Source organism: Diabrotica virgifera, chromosome 9 (assembly GCF_917563875.1).
Source record: "Diabrotica virgifera virgifera chromosome 9, PGI_DIABVI_V3a".
Classification (NCBI taxonomy): Eukaryota; Metazoa; Arthropoda; class Insecta; order Coleoptera; family Chrysomelidae; genus Diabrotica; species Diabrotica virgifera.
The window spans coordinates 61,793,557-61,810,969 of NC_065451.1; the positions used below are offsets into that span (position 1 = coordinate 61,793,557).

Consider the following 17,413-nt stretch of genomic DNA (forward strand, 5'->3'; position numbering starts at 1 on the left):
AATTTGTAGTACAAGTATGTGAAAAGTTATTAAAGATTATTAAATTATAAAATATACTACTAAAAATAAAGGAGTAATAAGAAAAAAAAAATCACAATAAATGTATATTTATTGAATGTAACTACTAGATCTTTTTAACAATCTCTGAGTTAGGACAAGTAACTAGTGTGTAACTCTAACATGACAGGAAAAAGTGATACTAGTGAAAGTCAATTACAAAATCATCATACAACTATGATCTAAGAATACTCTTTATAAGGTTAGAAAAACTGACTACGGGTACCTCTAATACAGGAAGTACAACTTACAACTAGGTTAGTAGAACCCTCACCAAATAATAATTGTACGTTTATAATACGTACACCTTAATTAAATACTACCTGATACTATATATAACATATAAATACCTCACTGTGAGTGGGACAGGCACAAGCCTTATTGAATAAATAAACCTACGAGTGGATACACAGATCCTTTTCCTAACTCGTGGTTTATAATAGTAATAATAACAAGTGAAACCAAAAACTAATCTGAGGGATTAGAATCCAGAAGTTCATATGAATTTAATAAATTAAAGTTAAAGTTAAATAAAGTTAATAAGTTAAAGTTAAGTAAAGTTAATAAGTTCAAGTTAAATAAAGTTAATAATTACAATTTTGACTAATATGTGAAGTTAATTTTTAAAAATTTAATTAAACATATACTAAAATAATGGAATGAGTTTAAATAATTATACAAAAGTGGAACACAGCCTAAAAATAATCAAGATAAGAGTACCGACTACTATTATCAGGGAAAATATCTGAGCTCAGAAATTTATACCTTTATAGATTGCAGAGTGTTGGGGAACGCTATCAATTAAATATTATGTTGTAAAGAAAAAAAAACCTATAAAAAATATAAAGCAGGAAAAATGTGTGTGCAATTGAACTATAAAAAAAAAATGTACTAAATATCACAAAACCAGTCTGTCTTTAATAAGAGCACAGTAAATGTTCCCAAACAAACCACTCTTTCCTAATCTTGAAGTTGATGTAATGAGCACCCAAGGGTGCTAACTCTCGCTAGCAGCTGTCCTGCTGGAGGTACAGGAGAGGAAGACTGGTAGAAAGCAGCTGAAGGTACTCAAAACTGTTGGAAAGCAGCTGGAGGTACTCAAAAAAAAAAATGTGGAAATAATCCAGGCTGGTCGCCTATTGATTGTTTCTCTCTGTGTGGTCTGGCCTTGGTGTTGTTGTAGGGTGGCTTTAAGATTTCATGGTAGGTGCTAAAAAAAACACAGTGTGGTGTTACTACCAATCTACCAATGTCAAAAAAAAGAAGCAAGAGATACGAGGAGGTGTTTTTATTCCTATGGGAATAAGAAGAAATAGGTCATTAAGTCCAAAAACTTGAATGACTAGACAGCTTGACCTTTTATCAGGTTGCTATCAGATGACCTTGGTCAAATAACACAAGTAATTTCCAATTGAAATACAAAATATAATTACTGTGAAAGAATATTTTATTATAATATATACACCGGTATATAGATATATTATACAAGGATGAAATATAGTAAGACTAAGCGATGGATACTTATTTGATCATCGTTCAAAAGATAGGAGTTCTGTAGACTTGAAAGGAATATAAAAAATGGAGTTTAAATTAGCTCTATTTTCCAACTGGAAGCACAAATTAACAACGAATATTGAATTATCTCTAGATGAGTTTGATCCATGAAAATAAAACATAAAAACCATGAAAATAGACTATGTGAAACTTAGTTAGCAAATGTCAAGGACTTCCAAAATGGCTGAATAAAATACTTAATAAAATGTGTATTTACCGGGGTAGAACTCATTGGATATAGTATGCTCTAAAATTCTTCAAATCCACTGCTGCTGGATAACTTCACTATACTTTTATTGTAATATTTAATCAATTTGGAACTGAGAATTAGAGGTGAATAATTGAGTCTAATGACCCCGCACACTACGATTCAGACCGAACACTCGAGAAACAATGGCAATCCAAGGCTCACGTTCACAGCTGAATCCTTCGTACCCCTCTACTAAGCATTGGCTGTCAAAGTGGGGAAACCAATGTTGCCACGTTTTAAATGTGACGTCATCAAGCATTTAAAAATTCTGAGATGGGTTTAAGTTCTATTTGAATAAACATTGAAAGAAAATAATTCTGAAAATAATTAAATAATATTTTGGATAGTTAAATAATATCTTCCCATCAATAATCGATTCTATAAGGGGCGGAACGTCACATTCCCTTTCAACCACCAGAAAAAAAAATTTTATTTAAAAAAATTTTTTTTTTTTTTTTTTTTTTTTCAAAATATTAAACTAGAGTAGTAGTGCTTAGTGTATCATTCCCCGTTGATTCGCAAGATTACAAATAATCACCACTAATAATCAAGGGAAAGTAGGATGGTCACTGCAGCAAATAACGGAAATTGCAAAATATGACCCGAAGTCCTAGTAAAAGTGCTAAAGATGAGACATAATTTATAATGACAAATAAGTGTCGAATTGGCAGTAAATCCAAAGTTGAACTATCCATGGACATCAGATTTATAAGGAGTATATCCAAGGACGAACAACCAGGCAAAGGTGAGAGCCAATTCATACCATAACGCAAGTACATATACTAAAGTCACCAATGAAATCAATAACTATAATAAGTGAAGAATCAAACACTCAATCCTAAATTGGACTAGCAATGGACACCAGATTCGTAATAGCATATCCAGAGAAGAACAACTAGGAATATTTATAGAATAATTTTCACCAATACCAACTAATATAAATAGTGAACATACCAAAGGAATGCAAACACATTAACCAAAATAAATGTGGAATCAGACACTCAATCCAAAGTCAGACTATCAATGGACAACAGATTCACAAAAGCATATCCAATGAAGAACGACCAGGAAGATTTATGGACCAATTCACATCCATACTAAATCATATAAATAAATTAGGTTTACGTACACCCACATCCGGTAATACGAACCTATACAACCAAATAAACAAAATAAGTGAAGAATCGGACACTTAATCCAAAATCGGACTAGCAATGGACACCAGATTTATAGGAGCATATCCAAAGAAGAACGATCAGGAAGATTTATGGACCAATTCTCACTAATACTAAATAACTAACTAAATTAGCTCTAGATCTACCCTCATCCGGTAATATGAGCCTATCGAAACTAAATAGTAAAAATAAAGGATGAACTTATAAGTTCTATGACTCCATGGTAAATACAAAATATGACGGGAACGAGCTCCCAATCTTTCATAAGACTGTATATTCATGTGAACATACATAGGATTATCCAGGAGATATTCCTGAATCTAAGCAACAATTAATGCCTAAGGAAAGAAGAGGGAATCTACTAAAAAGAAAATCAATAATTTGTCCCAGTGGGTTAATCACTAACATTACGACTCTACGTCTATGGAAAGTCAAGCATCTATATACTATGAACTAAGAGACATAAAATAAGCAAACTAGACTTCCCTATTATCGTGTGAAAATGTGCCTGGAATATTTGGAACAATTGCACAAGAATGGTTAGGAAGTGTTGTACACCATTTCCCAACCAGAAATATTATCATGGATAAACATCTGCCTACTCTGACAAGAAAGACATGGATTACGAAATCGGATAGCAGTGATCAGTTGCTGAACTTCGAACCCACGTATTCACCAACTTTGAGCATTAACAGACTAGTTCATAAGAAGAAATATGAAGGACTCAAGAATTCACTTATAAATCAAAATTCCAAATTCATTCCAGAATCATCCTGTGGAGGAAGTAAGAATCCGAATTAATATAAAGTATTTAAGGTACCTGTGACAAATATCAATAAAGTAACCCAATAACAAATTAACAACCACAACTTCTTTCCAATATGGCAAATCCAATGACATGATATAAAAACAATAAAAAAAAAATAATAGGTATGTAATCAAATATCCAAGATATAACACATAATCTAAGATATGGTAGTGTAACATAGCTCCATCTATATTAAGCAAGAATACTTGTATGAGCCCACACATCCAAATATCTTAATATATAATAATCAACAGCCCTTTTATTCTGAGAGGTTGAGTACAAACCTAAGAGTACAAGTGGAGGTTATTAACTTGGTAATACTACTGGCTGGATTAGTATTTGAGAATATTTGTCGATAATGACTCAAATGCAATCTATAATACAAAAAAATAATAATAAACTCATACAAGCGGTATTACACAAGAATTCGGTACCTAATAACTAATACGTGAGAAATCATCAAGCCATGCCGAAGGATAAAAATTGCTATGGTCAGGCATTATCTGGTGATTAACAATTTAAACTAAAATACTATACCATAATAAAACTAATTAAAGGCAAACACAGGAAGATATTAGCTTAAACAACCCTGTTAAGCTAATCTTCTTCCGATGAAGTTGAAGAATCCACATCGTCCATGGTGTTGTCAGGCAGTAAATCCTTTACATGAAATTGACCAATTCGCTTATTAGTCGAATTGTCCTTTAATTCATAAATCAAAGGAGATATTACCCTTGAGACAGTACATGGGACATATTTCTGGCAAAACTTTGCAGAAATGGCATCACCCTTATTGGATTTGACAAAATTGCGCTTTAAGACTCGATCACCAACAAAGAATCGCAGATCTCGTTTCCTCAAATTATAGTGCTGCTGGTTCCTTAGGTAAGAAGTTTTTAACTTCTTCCTAATGTCTGCGAAAATATGAGGTAACGTCTGGAGATCATCTAAGCGATGAAGTTTCTCAGATATTTGAGGAAGATTTTCGGAATTGTCTGAAATTACACCAAAATAATCACCTGATAAAGCCACATTCCTACCAAAATTCAAATATGCTGGAGAGCACTGGGTAACTTCATGGACAGAAGTCCTTATGGCTTGAGCTATGGAATGAATATATTGATCCCAAGCTCTGTGATCAGGGTAAGTATAGGACCTTAGAGCTGTGACAATACTGCGATTTACTCTCTCAGTATGATTTGCTTGTGGATGGTAGGCAGCATTATAAAAGGTCTTTTGAACCTTATATTTAGCTAGAAGATCTTTAAAGGCCTTCGATACAAACTGAGGACCGTTGTCACATGACACAATTTGAGGAACACCATACACCAAAAAGACTTGTTCCTCCAAATATTTTAAAATTGCTGGAGTTGTGGCCTGGCGAAGGGGACAAACTAAAGGAAATTTAGTGAAATAATCCACAACTACCAGGCAATAGGTATTACCCTTGTAACTCCGAGGATAAGGTCCAATGAGATCCATTGAGATCATCTGCCAAGGAAAATTTATGTTCCTGAAGGAACCCATAAGTCCAGCCTGTGGTAGGTTACTTGGTTTACAAGTAGCACAAACCATGCATTTAGAAATGTACCTTTTTATAGACTTCCGCATACCAGGCCAATAATATAATTCGGCAATACGGTGATAAGTCTTATAAAAACCAAAATGACCCGCCGTAACTTCATCATGAAACATATGCAGAATATTTTCCCTATTTGGCGTAGGTACAACTATTTTCCACTCCGACATATTGGATAAGGACTCTATCGGACTTAAGATGTGTTTGTACAGAATATTATTCTCTACCTTAAAATCAGGATATTTTTGTGGGTCTTGAGTGACCCTATCAATCATATTCTGATACCACATATCAGGACTTAAAGAGGACAGATCTAGGACATTAATATCATGGACACGTGAAAGAGCATCTGCGACCACTACCCCGTTTGCCTTTCTATGGACAATCTTATATGAATAGGCAGCCAGTTTGCATATCCATCGAGAAAGCCTCTGTGAAGGGTTTTTCATACTATGAAGCCATACTAAGGAACTATGATCAGTAATTATAGTGAAATTACGACCTTCCAGATAATAACGAAAAGCTTCTAACCCATGGATGATAGCTAAGAGTTCTTTCTCCGTAGTTGAATAGTTTTTCTGGGCCTTGTTCAACTTCTTACTAGTGTACGCTATGGGGTGTTCGGAGCCATCTTTCAACTGAAATAATACGCCTCCAGAAGCTGTATTAGAGCAATCTGTCATTAGATAAAAATGCTCATCAAAATTAGGTGACATCATAACCGGAGCGCTCGTTAAAGCATCTTTAACGCGCCTAAAAGCTTCGTCAGCCTCAGGAGTCCAAGTAATGGTCTGTCCCTTTTTCCTGTTCTTCAAAAGATCAGTAAGAGGTGACAACAAAGTGGAGTAGGACGGTACAAATCGCCGATAATAGCCACACATTCCCAATATCCTACGGACTTGGGTGGTGGTCTTTGGTATAGGAAAATTTTTGATAGCAACTATTTTCTCAGGATCAGTCCTCAGCCCCTGGTTATCCACAACATAACCCAAGAACTTAAGACTAGGGCGACAAAACTGACATTTATCCAGATTGACCGTTAGATTAGCTTCCTTAAGACGTAAAAATAACTTATCTAAAATTTCCATATGAAGGGAAAAATCAGGAGTGACAACCAAAATATCGTCTAAATAATAGAAAACATAGGGCTCTAACGGTGGACCAATGACTAAATCCATCAGACGACACATTGTCTGAGGAGCAGAAACAAGACCGAAAGGCATGGTGACAAACTGGAATAATCCTTTACCACTGACAGCAAAAGCAGTATACTTCTTGCTCTCTTCACTCAGTGGGATCTGTAGGAAGGCCTTAGACAAATCAATAGAAGAGATGTATTTGGCATTCTGAAGTTTGCTCAAAATCACATCTATTCTGGGGATAGGATAAGCATCCCTGTTAGTTGTGATACTGTTTAGTTTTCGACCGTCAAAGCAGATCCTGAAGGATCCATCCTTCTTCTTCGTTAACCAGAGCGGAGAACAGTAGGACGATGTTGAAGGTTCTATGATATTTAAAGCAAGCATCGAATCTACTTCCTTTTCTAAATCTGCCTGCCAGGCTTGAGGTATGGGGTACTGATATAATCTGAAAGGAGTGGGATTTCCCACTTCGATAGTGTGAGAGATTAACGACGTACGACCTAGTTTGTCTTTTGAAGAAAGAGTAGTAAATTTAGAGATCATACTCTCTAATTGCCTTTGTTCAGAGCTTGATAAACTAGCAAAATCGTGAATAGCACTAAGGGTAGATAAATTAAATTCAGATATGGAAAAAGAAAAATCAGAACAACTTAAGGTACTATTGAAAGCATTGAAAAAGTCCATACCTAAAATTATAGAATTCTGCACGGAAGGAATAACATAAAATGTAATTTCCCTACATAAATCTGCCACTGTGATTTTAATTTGGAGTTTGCCCGTAATGGACTGAACTGTACCATCTGCAGTAGATACTTGCAAAGATGAAATGGGCATAATGGGAATACTAGAATTTTTCAATAAATTTAACGAATGTGCCCCTATCAATGAAATATTAGAGCCACTATCTAACAAAGCTAAACACGATTGTCCTAAAATTTGAATAGGAAGATATGGCCTATTATCATTTTGTTTCCTAACTAATAACGAATTAATATCTAGATCTAAAGTATTTGGTTGTCTACAACCGTTATATGGAACTAACCCAGACGTATCATCATCATTAACAAAACTAGAATCTAATATAGATAATGGAACCACATTACTATCACAATTATTATTGTTACGTTGAACACTACCAATCAAAGAAGCGTTTGTAAATGACCATCTGTGATCATTTGAATCAAGCGAATCTAACGTATTATCTATAGAAATAAATTTCTGGTTTAATTTTGTTTTGTGGTGTGTGCTGCTTTCTTGAACGACACCCCTTTCCCTTTTCGTGAAGATGGGTTTGGGTTGCTGGATGTGCTTGGTCCAGCAGTTTCGTTTGACGATGGGGTTTGATTCCCTGATTGGATGTTGGACGGAGAAACGTTCAGGGGACGGACCTCCGACGTGTCGTTTCCCGAACACTTAGAACAGTTTCTTTTAAGGGTGTTCTCTCGGCCACAACCATGGCAGAAAATACGATTTTGAGGAATCCCACAATTGTAAAATGGGTGACCAGGCTGATCACAATTCCAGCAGACAAGAGAACTAACAACCGAAACATTATGTTCATGACCCTTATTTAGCCAAGAACGTTGCCTAAAGGAAGTTGGCTGAGAAGAAGAGTTAGAAGAGGATCGAGATGTGGATGGAGGTTGAGAAGACCAGGATAACGTTTCCTCCAAACGTTTGCATTTTATAGTAAGGTCATCAATGTTCTGAATGTCCATAAGAGCTAATTGTTGATGATAAAAGGGCAATAGACATTTAAGGATGATTTTAATTTTAGCTAAATCTGACAAAGGAGTGTCTAAACGACTACACATACCTAATATAGTATTAATAAACATAGTAACAGATTCCCCAGGTTTCTGCTTATGATTCTTAATTTGATCTAATAAATCATCCTGGAATGAATACGGAAGAAAATCCGACTTCAACTTTTTAATCAGATCAGACCAACAAGAAAAATTACCCCTGTTATTCATAAACCATGTAAAAGCGGTCCCGGTGAACAACTCAGCAGAAGCAGCAAACAAATCCTCTTCAGAAACACCTCTAGATATTCGAAGACATTCAACCCTTTCTAAAAATGACATCACATCAGTGTGCTGTTTTTCACCTGAAAATGAAATACCCCATTTGTGTACTTGAACAGGTTTGGAGTACGTAAAGCTAGGTACATTGACTGAAGCATTAGGAGTAGAGGTAGCAATGGGGTTAACTCTAGAATCAAGTTCACCCTCTAGTGTTAATATTTTAAGAGAAACAGACCTCTTGAACGGTTCCTGTTCTTCAGAAGGACAGTGTAGCAAGTGTACACGGGCAGAAATATGGCCTAGACGAGATGTTAATCGCGCATACTCTGTATCCTTTACAGTTCCCCTAAACTTTTCGATTTTTTTAGACAAGCTGTCCAATGTTTCAGTGATTCCTTTTTGTTGTTCCTCAAAAGGAAGGGATACAGCTGAAATTTGGAGAAAACTTCTATTGCCAGCTTCTTGTTTCAAAGCACCTCTCAAAAGATTGCGTTTTTTATCGACAGTTGTCGACTCCTCTGGCATTATGTCCCGAATCTTTAATTCATAATCCAATTCATCCACCAGAAGATGTTCAGCTTTAAAAGCACACATGATGAGAGCAAAGTTATTGACAAATAGTCCAAAGAACAGAAATATGAAAAATATGAAAATATGAAAGTTTGCACGCAAAATATATATAATATAAACCGAGAAAATATCAGCAACACACCAACAAAATCAAAATAGCCAGCAAAAAAAAAATATATATATAATGCAGTATATAATCTAATAAATAAGATCAAATAAATATATAAGATCAAATAAATGGATAGATAATCCAATAAATATTGTATACTCAAGTAAACCTACTACCTAAATACTGGAAGTAAATTTTTTTATTTATATGTAACTTACCACCACTCTAGAAAAAATATATATCTATAATAATAATAATAATAATCAACACTTAGTTGTACCTCCAACTATACCACTATTGACTGAAGAAATAAAATTGTTATATGAATTATATTATTAATAGCAATATTAAATATAAGTTCCCAATAAAAATTCAAAATCTAACCCAGAATGTAAGCTGCACAAACATATACTATAATGAGGTCCCAAAATATAAACAAAAATCAAAACAGCGTTTAAGAATACCTGATATGTATCAGAAATTAAAAATAAAATAAATAAGTAACAATATGTGTATAGGATACCAAACGGAAATAACAAAGAGATTTCAGATAAAAGAGAAGAATTGACCTAAATGAATACTGTCTCAGACCAAAAATAAAGCCACCACGTTGGAAAGCCGATGTAACAACTAGCTGATGATTTTCTGTTGGAGTGAATGAAAAGGGAGTGGTAAACTCCAACAGAAGTAGTAAAAAGAAGAAGATCTACTTAATGTAGCCAAAGGACAAAAATGTGTGGCTTCTCCGTTGAAGAAGCTGGAGTAACTAAAATACAACTTTGTAGTAGTATTTGTATGGAAGGATGCCAAGACAAAGAATATCGAATTGATACAGGACTAGAGATGAGAAATCATTAATAGATAGATATAACTTGAATGGCTAGCTAAATATGTATGAGAAGGGCCACTTGACACTCAAGGAAGGATTCGGCCAATTTGCACGGCTATTTTTGGCCAGACAATAGATTAAAGGAAGTGACAATGATGGCTCGAAAAGAAGATATGAAGATAATGTTCAGAAAATAGATAGAGTAAATATAATAATATACTGAAAATAGAATGAATTTTTGGGTGCCAGAAGAAGGATAACTAGGTTAACGCTCTTCCAGGTATTCTACGCTGCTATAGAGTATGTTAAATTTGTAGTACAAGTATGTGAAAAGTTATTAAAGATTATTAAATTATAAAATATACTACTAAAAATAAAGGAGTAATAAGAAAAAAAAATCACAATAAATGTATATTTATTGAATGTAACTACTAGATCTTTTTAACAATCTCTGAGTTAGGACAAGTAACTAGTGTGTAACTCTAACATGACAGGAAAAAGTGATACTAGTGAAAGTCAATTACAAAATCATCATACAACTATGATCTAAGAATACTCTTTATAAGGTTAGAAAAACTGACTACGGGTACCTCTAATACAGGAAGTACAACTTACAACTAGGTTAGTAGAACCCTCACCAAATAATAATTGTACGTTTATAATACGTACACCTTAATTAAATACTACCTGATACTATATATAACATATAAATACCTCACTGTGAGTGGGACAGGCACAAGCCTTATTGAATAAATAAACCTACGAGTGGATACACAGATCCTTTTCCTAACTCGTGGTTTATAATAGTAATAATAACAAGTGAAACCAAAAACTAATCTGAGGGATTAGAATCCAGAAGTTCATATGAATTTAATAAATTAAAGTTAAAGTTAAATAAAGTTAATAAGTTAAAGTTAAGTAAAGTTAATAAGTTCAAGTTAAATAAAGTTAATAATTACAATTTTGACTAATATGTGAAGTTAATTTTTAAAAATTTAATTAAACATATACTAAAATAATGGAATGAGTTTAAATAATTATACAAAAGTGGAACACAGCCTAAAAATAATCAAGATAAGAGTACCGACTACTATTATCAGGGAAAATATCTGAGCTCAGAAATTTATACCTTTATAGATTGCAGAGTGTTGGGGAACGCTATCAATTAAATATTATGTTGTAAAGAAAAAAAAACCTATAAAAAATATAAAGCAGGAAAAATGTGTGTGCAATTGAACTATAAAAAAAAAATGTACTAAATATCACAAAACCAGTCTGTCTTTAATAAGAGCACAGTAAATGTTCCCAAACAAACCACTCTTTCCTAATCTTGAAGTTGATGTAATGAGCACCCAAGGGTGCTAACTCTCGCTAGCAGCTGTCCTGCTGGAGGTACAGGAGAGGAAGACTGGTAGAAAGCAGCTGAAGGTACTCAAAACTGTTGGAAAGCAGCTGGAGGTACTCAAAAAAAAAAATGTGGAAATAATCCAGGCTGGTCGCCTATTGATTGTTTCTCTCTGTGTGGTCTGGCCTTGGTGTTGTTGTAGGGTGGCTTTAAGATTTCATGGTAGGTGCTAAAAAAAACACAGTGTGGTGTTACTACCAATCTACCAATGTCAAAAAAAAGAAGCAAGAGATACGAGGAGGTGTTTTTATTCCTATGGGAATAAGAAGAAATAGGTCATTAAGTCCAAAAACTTGAATGACTAGACAGCTTGACCTTTTATCAGGTTGCTATCAGATGACCTTGGTCAAATAACACAAGTAATTTCCAATTGAAATACAAAATATAATTACTGTGAAAGAATATTTTATTATAATATATACACCGGTATATAGATATATTATACAAGGATGAAATATAGTAAGACTAAGCGATGGATACTTATTTGATCATCGTTCAAAAGATAGGAGTTCTGTGACTTGAAAGGAATATAAAAAATGGAGTTTAAATTAGCTCTATTTTCCAACTGGAAGCACAAATTAACAACGAATATTGAATTATCTCTAGATGAGTTTGATCCATGAAAATAAAACATAAAAACCATGAAAATAGACTATGTGAAACTTAGTTAGCAAATGTCAAGGACTTCCAAAATGGCTGAATAAAATACTTAATAAAATGTGTATTTACCGGGGTAGAACTCATTGGATATAGTATGCTCTAAAATTCTTCAAATCCACTGCTGCTGGATAACTTCACTATACTTTTATTGTAATATTTAATCAATTTGGAACTGAGAATTAGAGGTGAATAATTGAGTCTAATGACCCCGCACACTACGATTCAGACCGAACACTCGAGAAACAATGGCAATCCAAGGCTCACGTTCACAGCTGAATCCTTCGTACCCCTCTACTAAGCATTGGCTGTCAAAGTGGGGAAACCAATGTTGCCACGTTTTAAATGTGACGTCATCAAGCATTTAAAAATTCTGAGATGGGTTTAAGTTCTATTTGAATAAACATTGAAAGAAAATAATTCTGAAAATAATTAAATAATATTTTGGATAGTTAAATAATATCTTCCCATCAATAATCGATTCTATAAGGGGCGGAACGTCACATATGGACAATTATTAATGAAACACCCTGTATAGATAGAAAAGCTTTATTTTTCTACGAGAATTCGAGAATCTGGTCAAGTTTGGAGCGCTGTAAACCTAGATAATAAATAAAATTAAACAATTTTATAGTGAAAATTGTTTATTGAAAAATCCTCTACAAAATCGCTAAGATGCTATTTTATTGTGAAATGAACATAAAAAAAGTTATAACCTCCAAAAAGAAATTTCTTACAAAATTTTCTCTTATTTTTGTTTATAACTTTTTTGTTGGTCACTTTACGATAAAAAGTAATAGATATAAAATTGTAGAAAATGTAATTTGCTTCATTTTATGTGAAATTAAATTTTCTGTAGGATAGCTAGTTTACGAGATACAGCGCGAAAGCCCTTTGCACTTTTTTTTCCAAGATGGCGGCCGGGGGACAAGGGCCTCAACCCCAAAAACTTGAACTTAAGCTTCTACTGAACCCCCCTACACATTAAAAAAATAAAATTGACTGCTCTAAGAAATGTACACTAAATGTAACATTTCAATGGACTACTCGCATTGCAACTAAAGTGATGATAGTAGGTGCCAAGCAGCATCTGCTGAATAAAAGCCAATGTTTTCAACCTACTAAAAAATTTCAAAATATTTAAAATAATATCGCATTGAAAACTCATTGGTCCATTTTCCTGGTAACACCTCCACGGCTTCTAAAAATTGCAAGCCAGATGACTTGCACCTTCTTATTTACTTCAGCATGGCTCTTCTTTACTTTAGCATCCATGTGGCTTGCAATTTTTAGAATCCGTGGAGGTTTTACCAAGACAATTGTCCAATAAGTTTTTAATTTGATATTATATTAAATATTTTTAAATATTTTATTCGGTTGAAAACTTTGACTTTTATTTAGCAGATGCCGCTAGGCAACTACGAGTACTACCATCACGTTAGTTGCAATGCGGGGACCAATAGACTGGATAATTTAAGCTTGGGTCGGAGATAGCAACCTATGTATTCTCTGATGAGCCTCTACTAAGAGGCGAAATCGTCGATTAAAGTGCTGGTTGCGCTCTCTGAACTAAGTAAAAATTAAGAGAGTTTTGGCTTCGCATTGCAACTGAATAAAAATGGTATACATTTTTAATTTATTTTTACTTTAAACAATAATAATACACCTAATGTCAATAATTTAGGGTCTTTCTTTTTCTATCCCAGATTTAATTTTTAGGGAATATCTCAATTTTTATTGACATTCGTTAGTGGTAGGTGTACGTATCTACTCTTTCATTCTGTGACATTCCAAACAAAGTAGGTGTATATTTTTTTTCTTTCTATTCGTTGATGATTCAAATTGATTCTTCCAAATTGCTGTTCCTTCTTAGAGATCATCGTGCATTTTGTTTTCTTAATGTTTTAAATAAAGTCCATATCTCTGATTTACTTATGTGTAGACTTAGGCAAATATGCAAATAAAAACATATGAAATATGTGCATAAATATGCAGTATTTTATACAAAAATATGCATTTTTATTTAGAAAATATGCATATAAAATTAAAAAATATATAAGTATGAATATTTGAACAACTCAGAAAGTATTATCCGTTTTATTTACAAACATATTTAAAATATCTTCATAATTTATAGTAATTAATATTTTTTATTAATTTTGGAAACTAAGCTTAGGTATAGTCGGTTCGCTAAACTTAGACACAAGTGGCTAGTGATTTTAGTAAGTAATATTGCCAATTTGGTAAAATTGGCAACAAAAAATAATGACTAAATAGTTAATAATTACTAAATAGTTAGTAATTTTGCAAATTTTGGCAAAATTAGCAAAAAACAAAAAAAAAATACCAACTAAAATCACTAGCCAGTTCCGTCTGGGTTTAGCGAACGGACATATTTAACTATTTAAGTATTTTAACAAATAAATGATATTACTTCGAATTGTGCTAACACTGAATGAATAAATGCTGTTTAAATTTTTTTAACAAAAGCTTATGGCTTCTGAGTAGGTACATATTACAATATATTTTTTAAATGAAAAACTTCTTTCTACATTAACCGATGTTACTGGGGCAATTTTCAAATTTACGGTAATCTTTGCTTTCACATTAAGAGTGTCCTAAATAAGAGTCTCCCACCTAGTACCTACTTGAACTAAGTACTTCAGAAAGGACCTGGTAACTATTTTCATTACAATTAAAATCAGGAATCTTGAAAATATCAAGATAATAGGACTGTGAAAGCAGGAAGGTCCCCCAAATATGTACAGGAGATTCTTGGTTTTTGTTTGTTTATCTAAGAAAAAATACTACGAACCTAAATCTAAGCACACAACTAAAGGTTATTGTACGAGAAAACAATGTTCAGCGACTTTTCAGTACATTATTGAATGATTTAAATTTTTTAGATCCTATTTTTTCATCACAAGAAATTAAAAAATGCCTCAGAAAATAAGAAATATATCGATTTATTGCGAACTTGCCTTGTGTCAGCACGTATTAGAAAATATTCTCGTATAAAATAATATAACACACAATTATGTAGTACTTCCAGTTTTACCACAAATTGAGCAGTAAACTTTATCCTTATCTGTAGATGTAGGTTGTCCAAGTTTGAAGCAGTGTTTATTTTCGGTAGTTTCAAATTGCAATTCTCAATATTATTACAAAGACAGGTGTTACCGGTTCCAATTTTACAACATAATTGATTTCTAAAATTGGCCATCCCAATAAAAGTTTTTACCTAGAGGTATAAACTAGCAGATTTTGGAACCCTTATTCAAGGACAAAACTACAATAAATATCTAGAGATATTGAAACAAAATTAAATATTCGGATTTCCAAGCTCTTGATTTATTTGATGAATATCTATACACCTAAAATTTCAAGTTATATGCACTTTATACACACTTTTATAGAAATATGCAAAATTTGACATTATTGCATATTTTATGCATAATATGCAAAATATGCAATTTGCATATTTGCCTAAGTCTACTTATGTGTGATCCTATTCATTAACTCCTGGAGGACTTCATAACTGTCAGCCAATACCACAGTGTCTTCCGCGTATCTGATTAATACTGCTTCTTTCTTCCATCAATTCGAATTCCGATTTCAACATCCTCTAATACTTCTCGGAAGATTTCCTCAGTGTATATAGGGTGAGGCAGATAACTGGCCTATTAGAAATATCTCGAGAACTAAAGGCAACAGAATCATGAAAATTGGAATAAAGGGGTTTTGATGATGATCTATTAAATGAAAATATTTTCATCTCTTTGCAACTTCCGGTTATACCGGAAGTTGCAAAGTTGCGGTATAACTGGAAGTTGCTTATAACTTCGTTTTTTAAATGGGACACCCTGTATATTTTTACATTTTTGGATTCTCTTCGATGTCTTCTTTTTTAAAATATAAGGTTTTGTAATATTATACAGGGTATTTTAAAAGATAATTACGTTTTTTTATTAATTTCGTAACAACATTCACACCCTGTAGAATTGTAGTAGTTTAACATCTAAAACTCTACTTACGTTCAAATGATTTTTAATATACTCTACTATTGTTAAGAATCATTAGTATAGCTAAATTTTTAATTTTAGTATACAGGGTTGGTCGAAACTCGGAATGAGTATTTTCTGAGTTTTCTTAAATGGAACACCCTGTATTTTTGTATTGTAGTGAAATGATATTTTATAGTACTTTTTTATTTCTTAAGCATTCCCTATACCTAACTGCTTTAATTTGTGAGTTATTGGTGCTTCAAGCTAAACATTAATTGCAAAAAAAATACGTAAAATTTTATTAGGTTGGCCGTGAAAATACTCAATCCCAAATAATTTTTCCGAAATAAATACATATTAATCCAGACTGGTCCTTAAAATTACCAATAATGGTTTAGCTATCGAAATACCTCCTTAGTTAAGATTGTTGGTGCGATTAACAATTAAGCACAAATTAAAGCAGTTAGGTATAGGGAATGCTTAAGAAATAAAAAAGTACCATAAAATATCATTTCATTACAATACTAAAATACAGGGTGTTCCATTTAAGAAAACTCAGAAAATACTCATTCCGAGTTTCGACCAACCCTGTATACTAAAATTAAAAATTTAGCTATACTAATGATTCTTAACAATAGTAGAGTATATTAAAAATCATTTGAACGTAAGTAGAGTTTTAGATGTCAAACTACTACAATTCTACAGGGTGTGAATATTGCTACGAAATTAATAAAAAAAACGTAATGTTCTTTTAAAATACCCTGTATAATATTACAAAACCTTATATTTTAAGAAAGAAGACATCGAAGAGAATCCAAAAATGTAAAAATATACAGGGTGTCCCATTTAAAAAAAACGAAGTTATAAGCAACTTCCGGTATAACCGGAAGTTGCAAAGAGATGAAAATATTTTCATTTAATAGATCATCCTTCAAAACCCCCTTATTCCAATTTTCATGATTCTGTTGCCTTTAGTTCTCGAGATATTTCTAATAAGCCAATTATCTGCTTCACCCTGTATGTTGAACAGCAGGAGTGATAGTATGTGATAGTATACATACCTATCGAACTCTCCACGATTGATTTTGATATCAACGGATTCTCCTACCTCTGTCCGGATATAAGATGTTTGATTTTAGTAAAGATTTCTAATAATTCTTAGATCACAGGTGTTTATTCCACCCGTGTTGAGCTGCCCCCCCCCCCCACTTACAAAAATTAAAAAACAAATAGCCCTGATTTATGAG

The 17,413-nt window shown here is 33.0% G+C and overlaps 1 protein-coding gene across 1 annotated transcript; it reads right to left on the reverse strand.

Moving 5' to 3' along the window:
* Positions 1-7,779: 7,779 nt before the first annotated feature.
* LOC126891715 (uncharacterized) lies at positions 7,780-12,661 on the reverse strand. The gene is made up of 2 exons (XM_050660977.1): positions 12,235-12,661; positions 7,780-11,674 (listed from the first exon to the last, which is right to left on the reverse strand). The coding sequence occupies exon 2, from the start codon at positions 9,184-9,186 to the stop codon at positions 7,789-7,791; it is 1,398 nt and encodes a 465-aa protein (XP_050516934.1). The 5' UTR covers positions 9,187-11,674; positions 12,235-12,661; the 3' UTR covers positions 7,780-7,788.
* Positions 12,662-17,413: the final 4,752 nt, after the last annotated feature.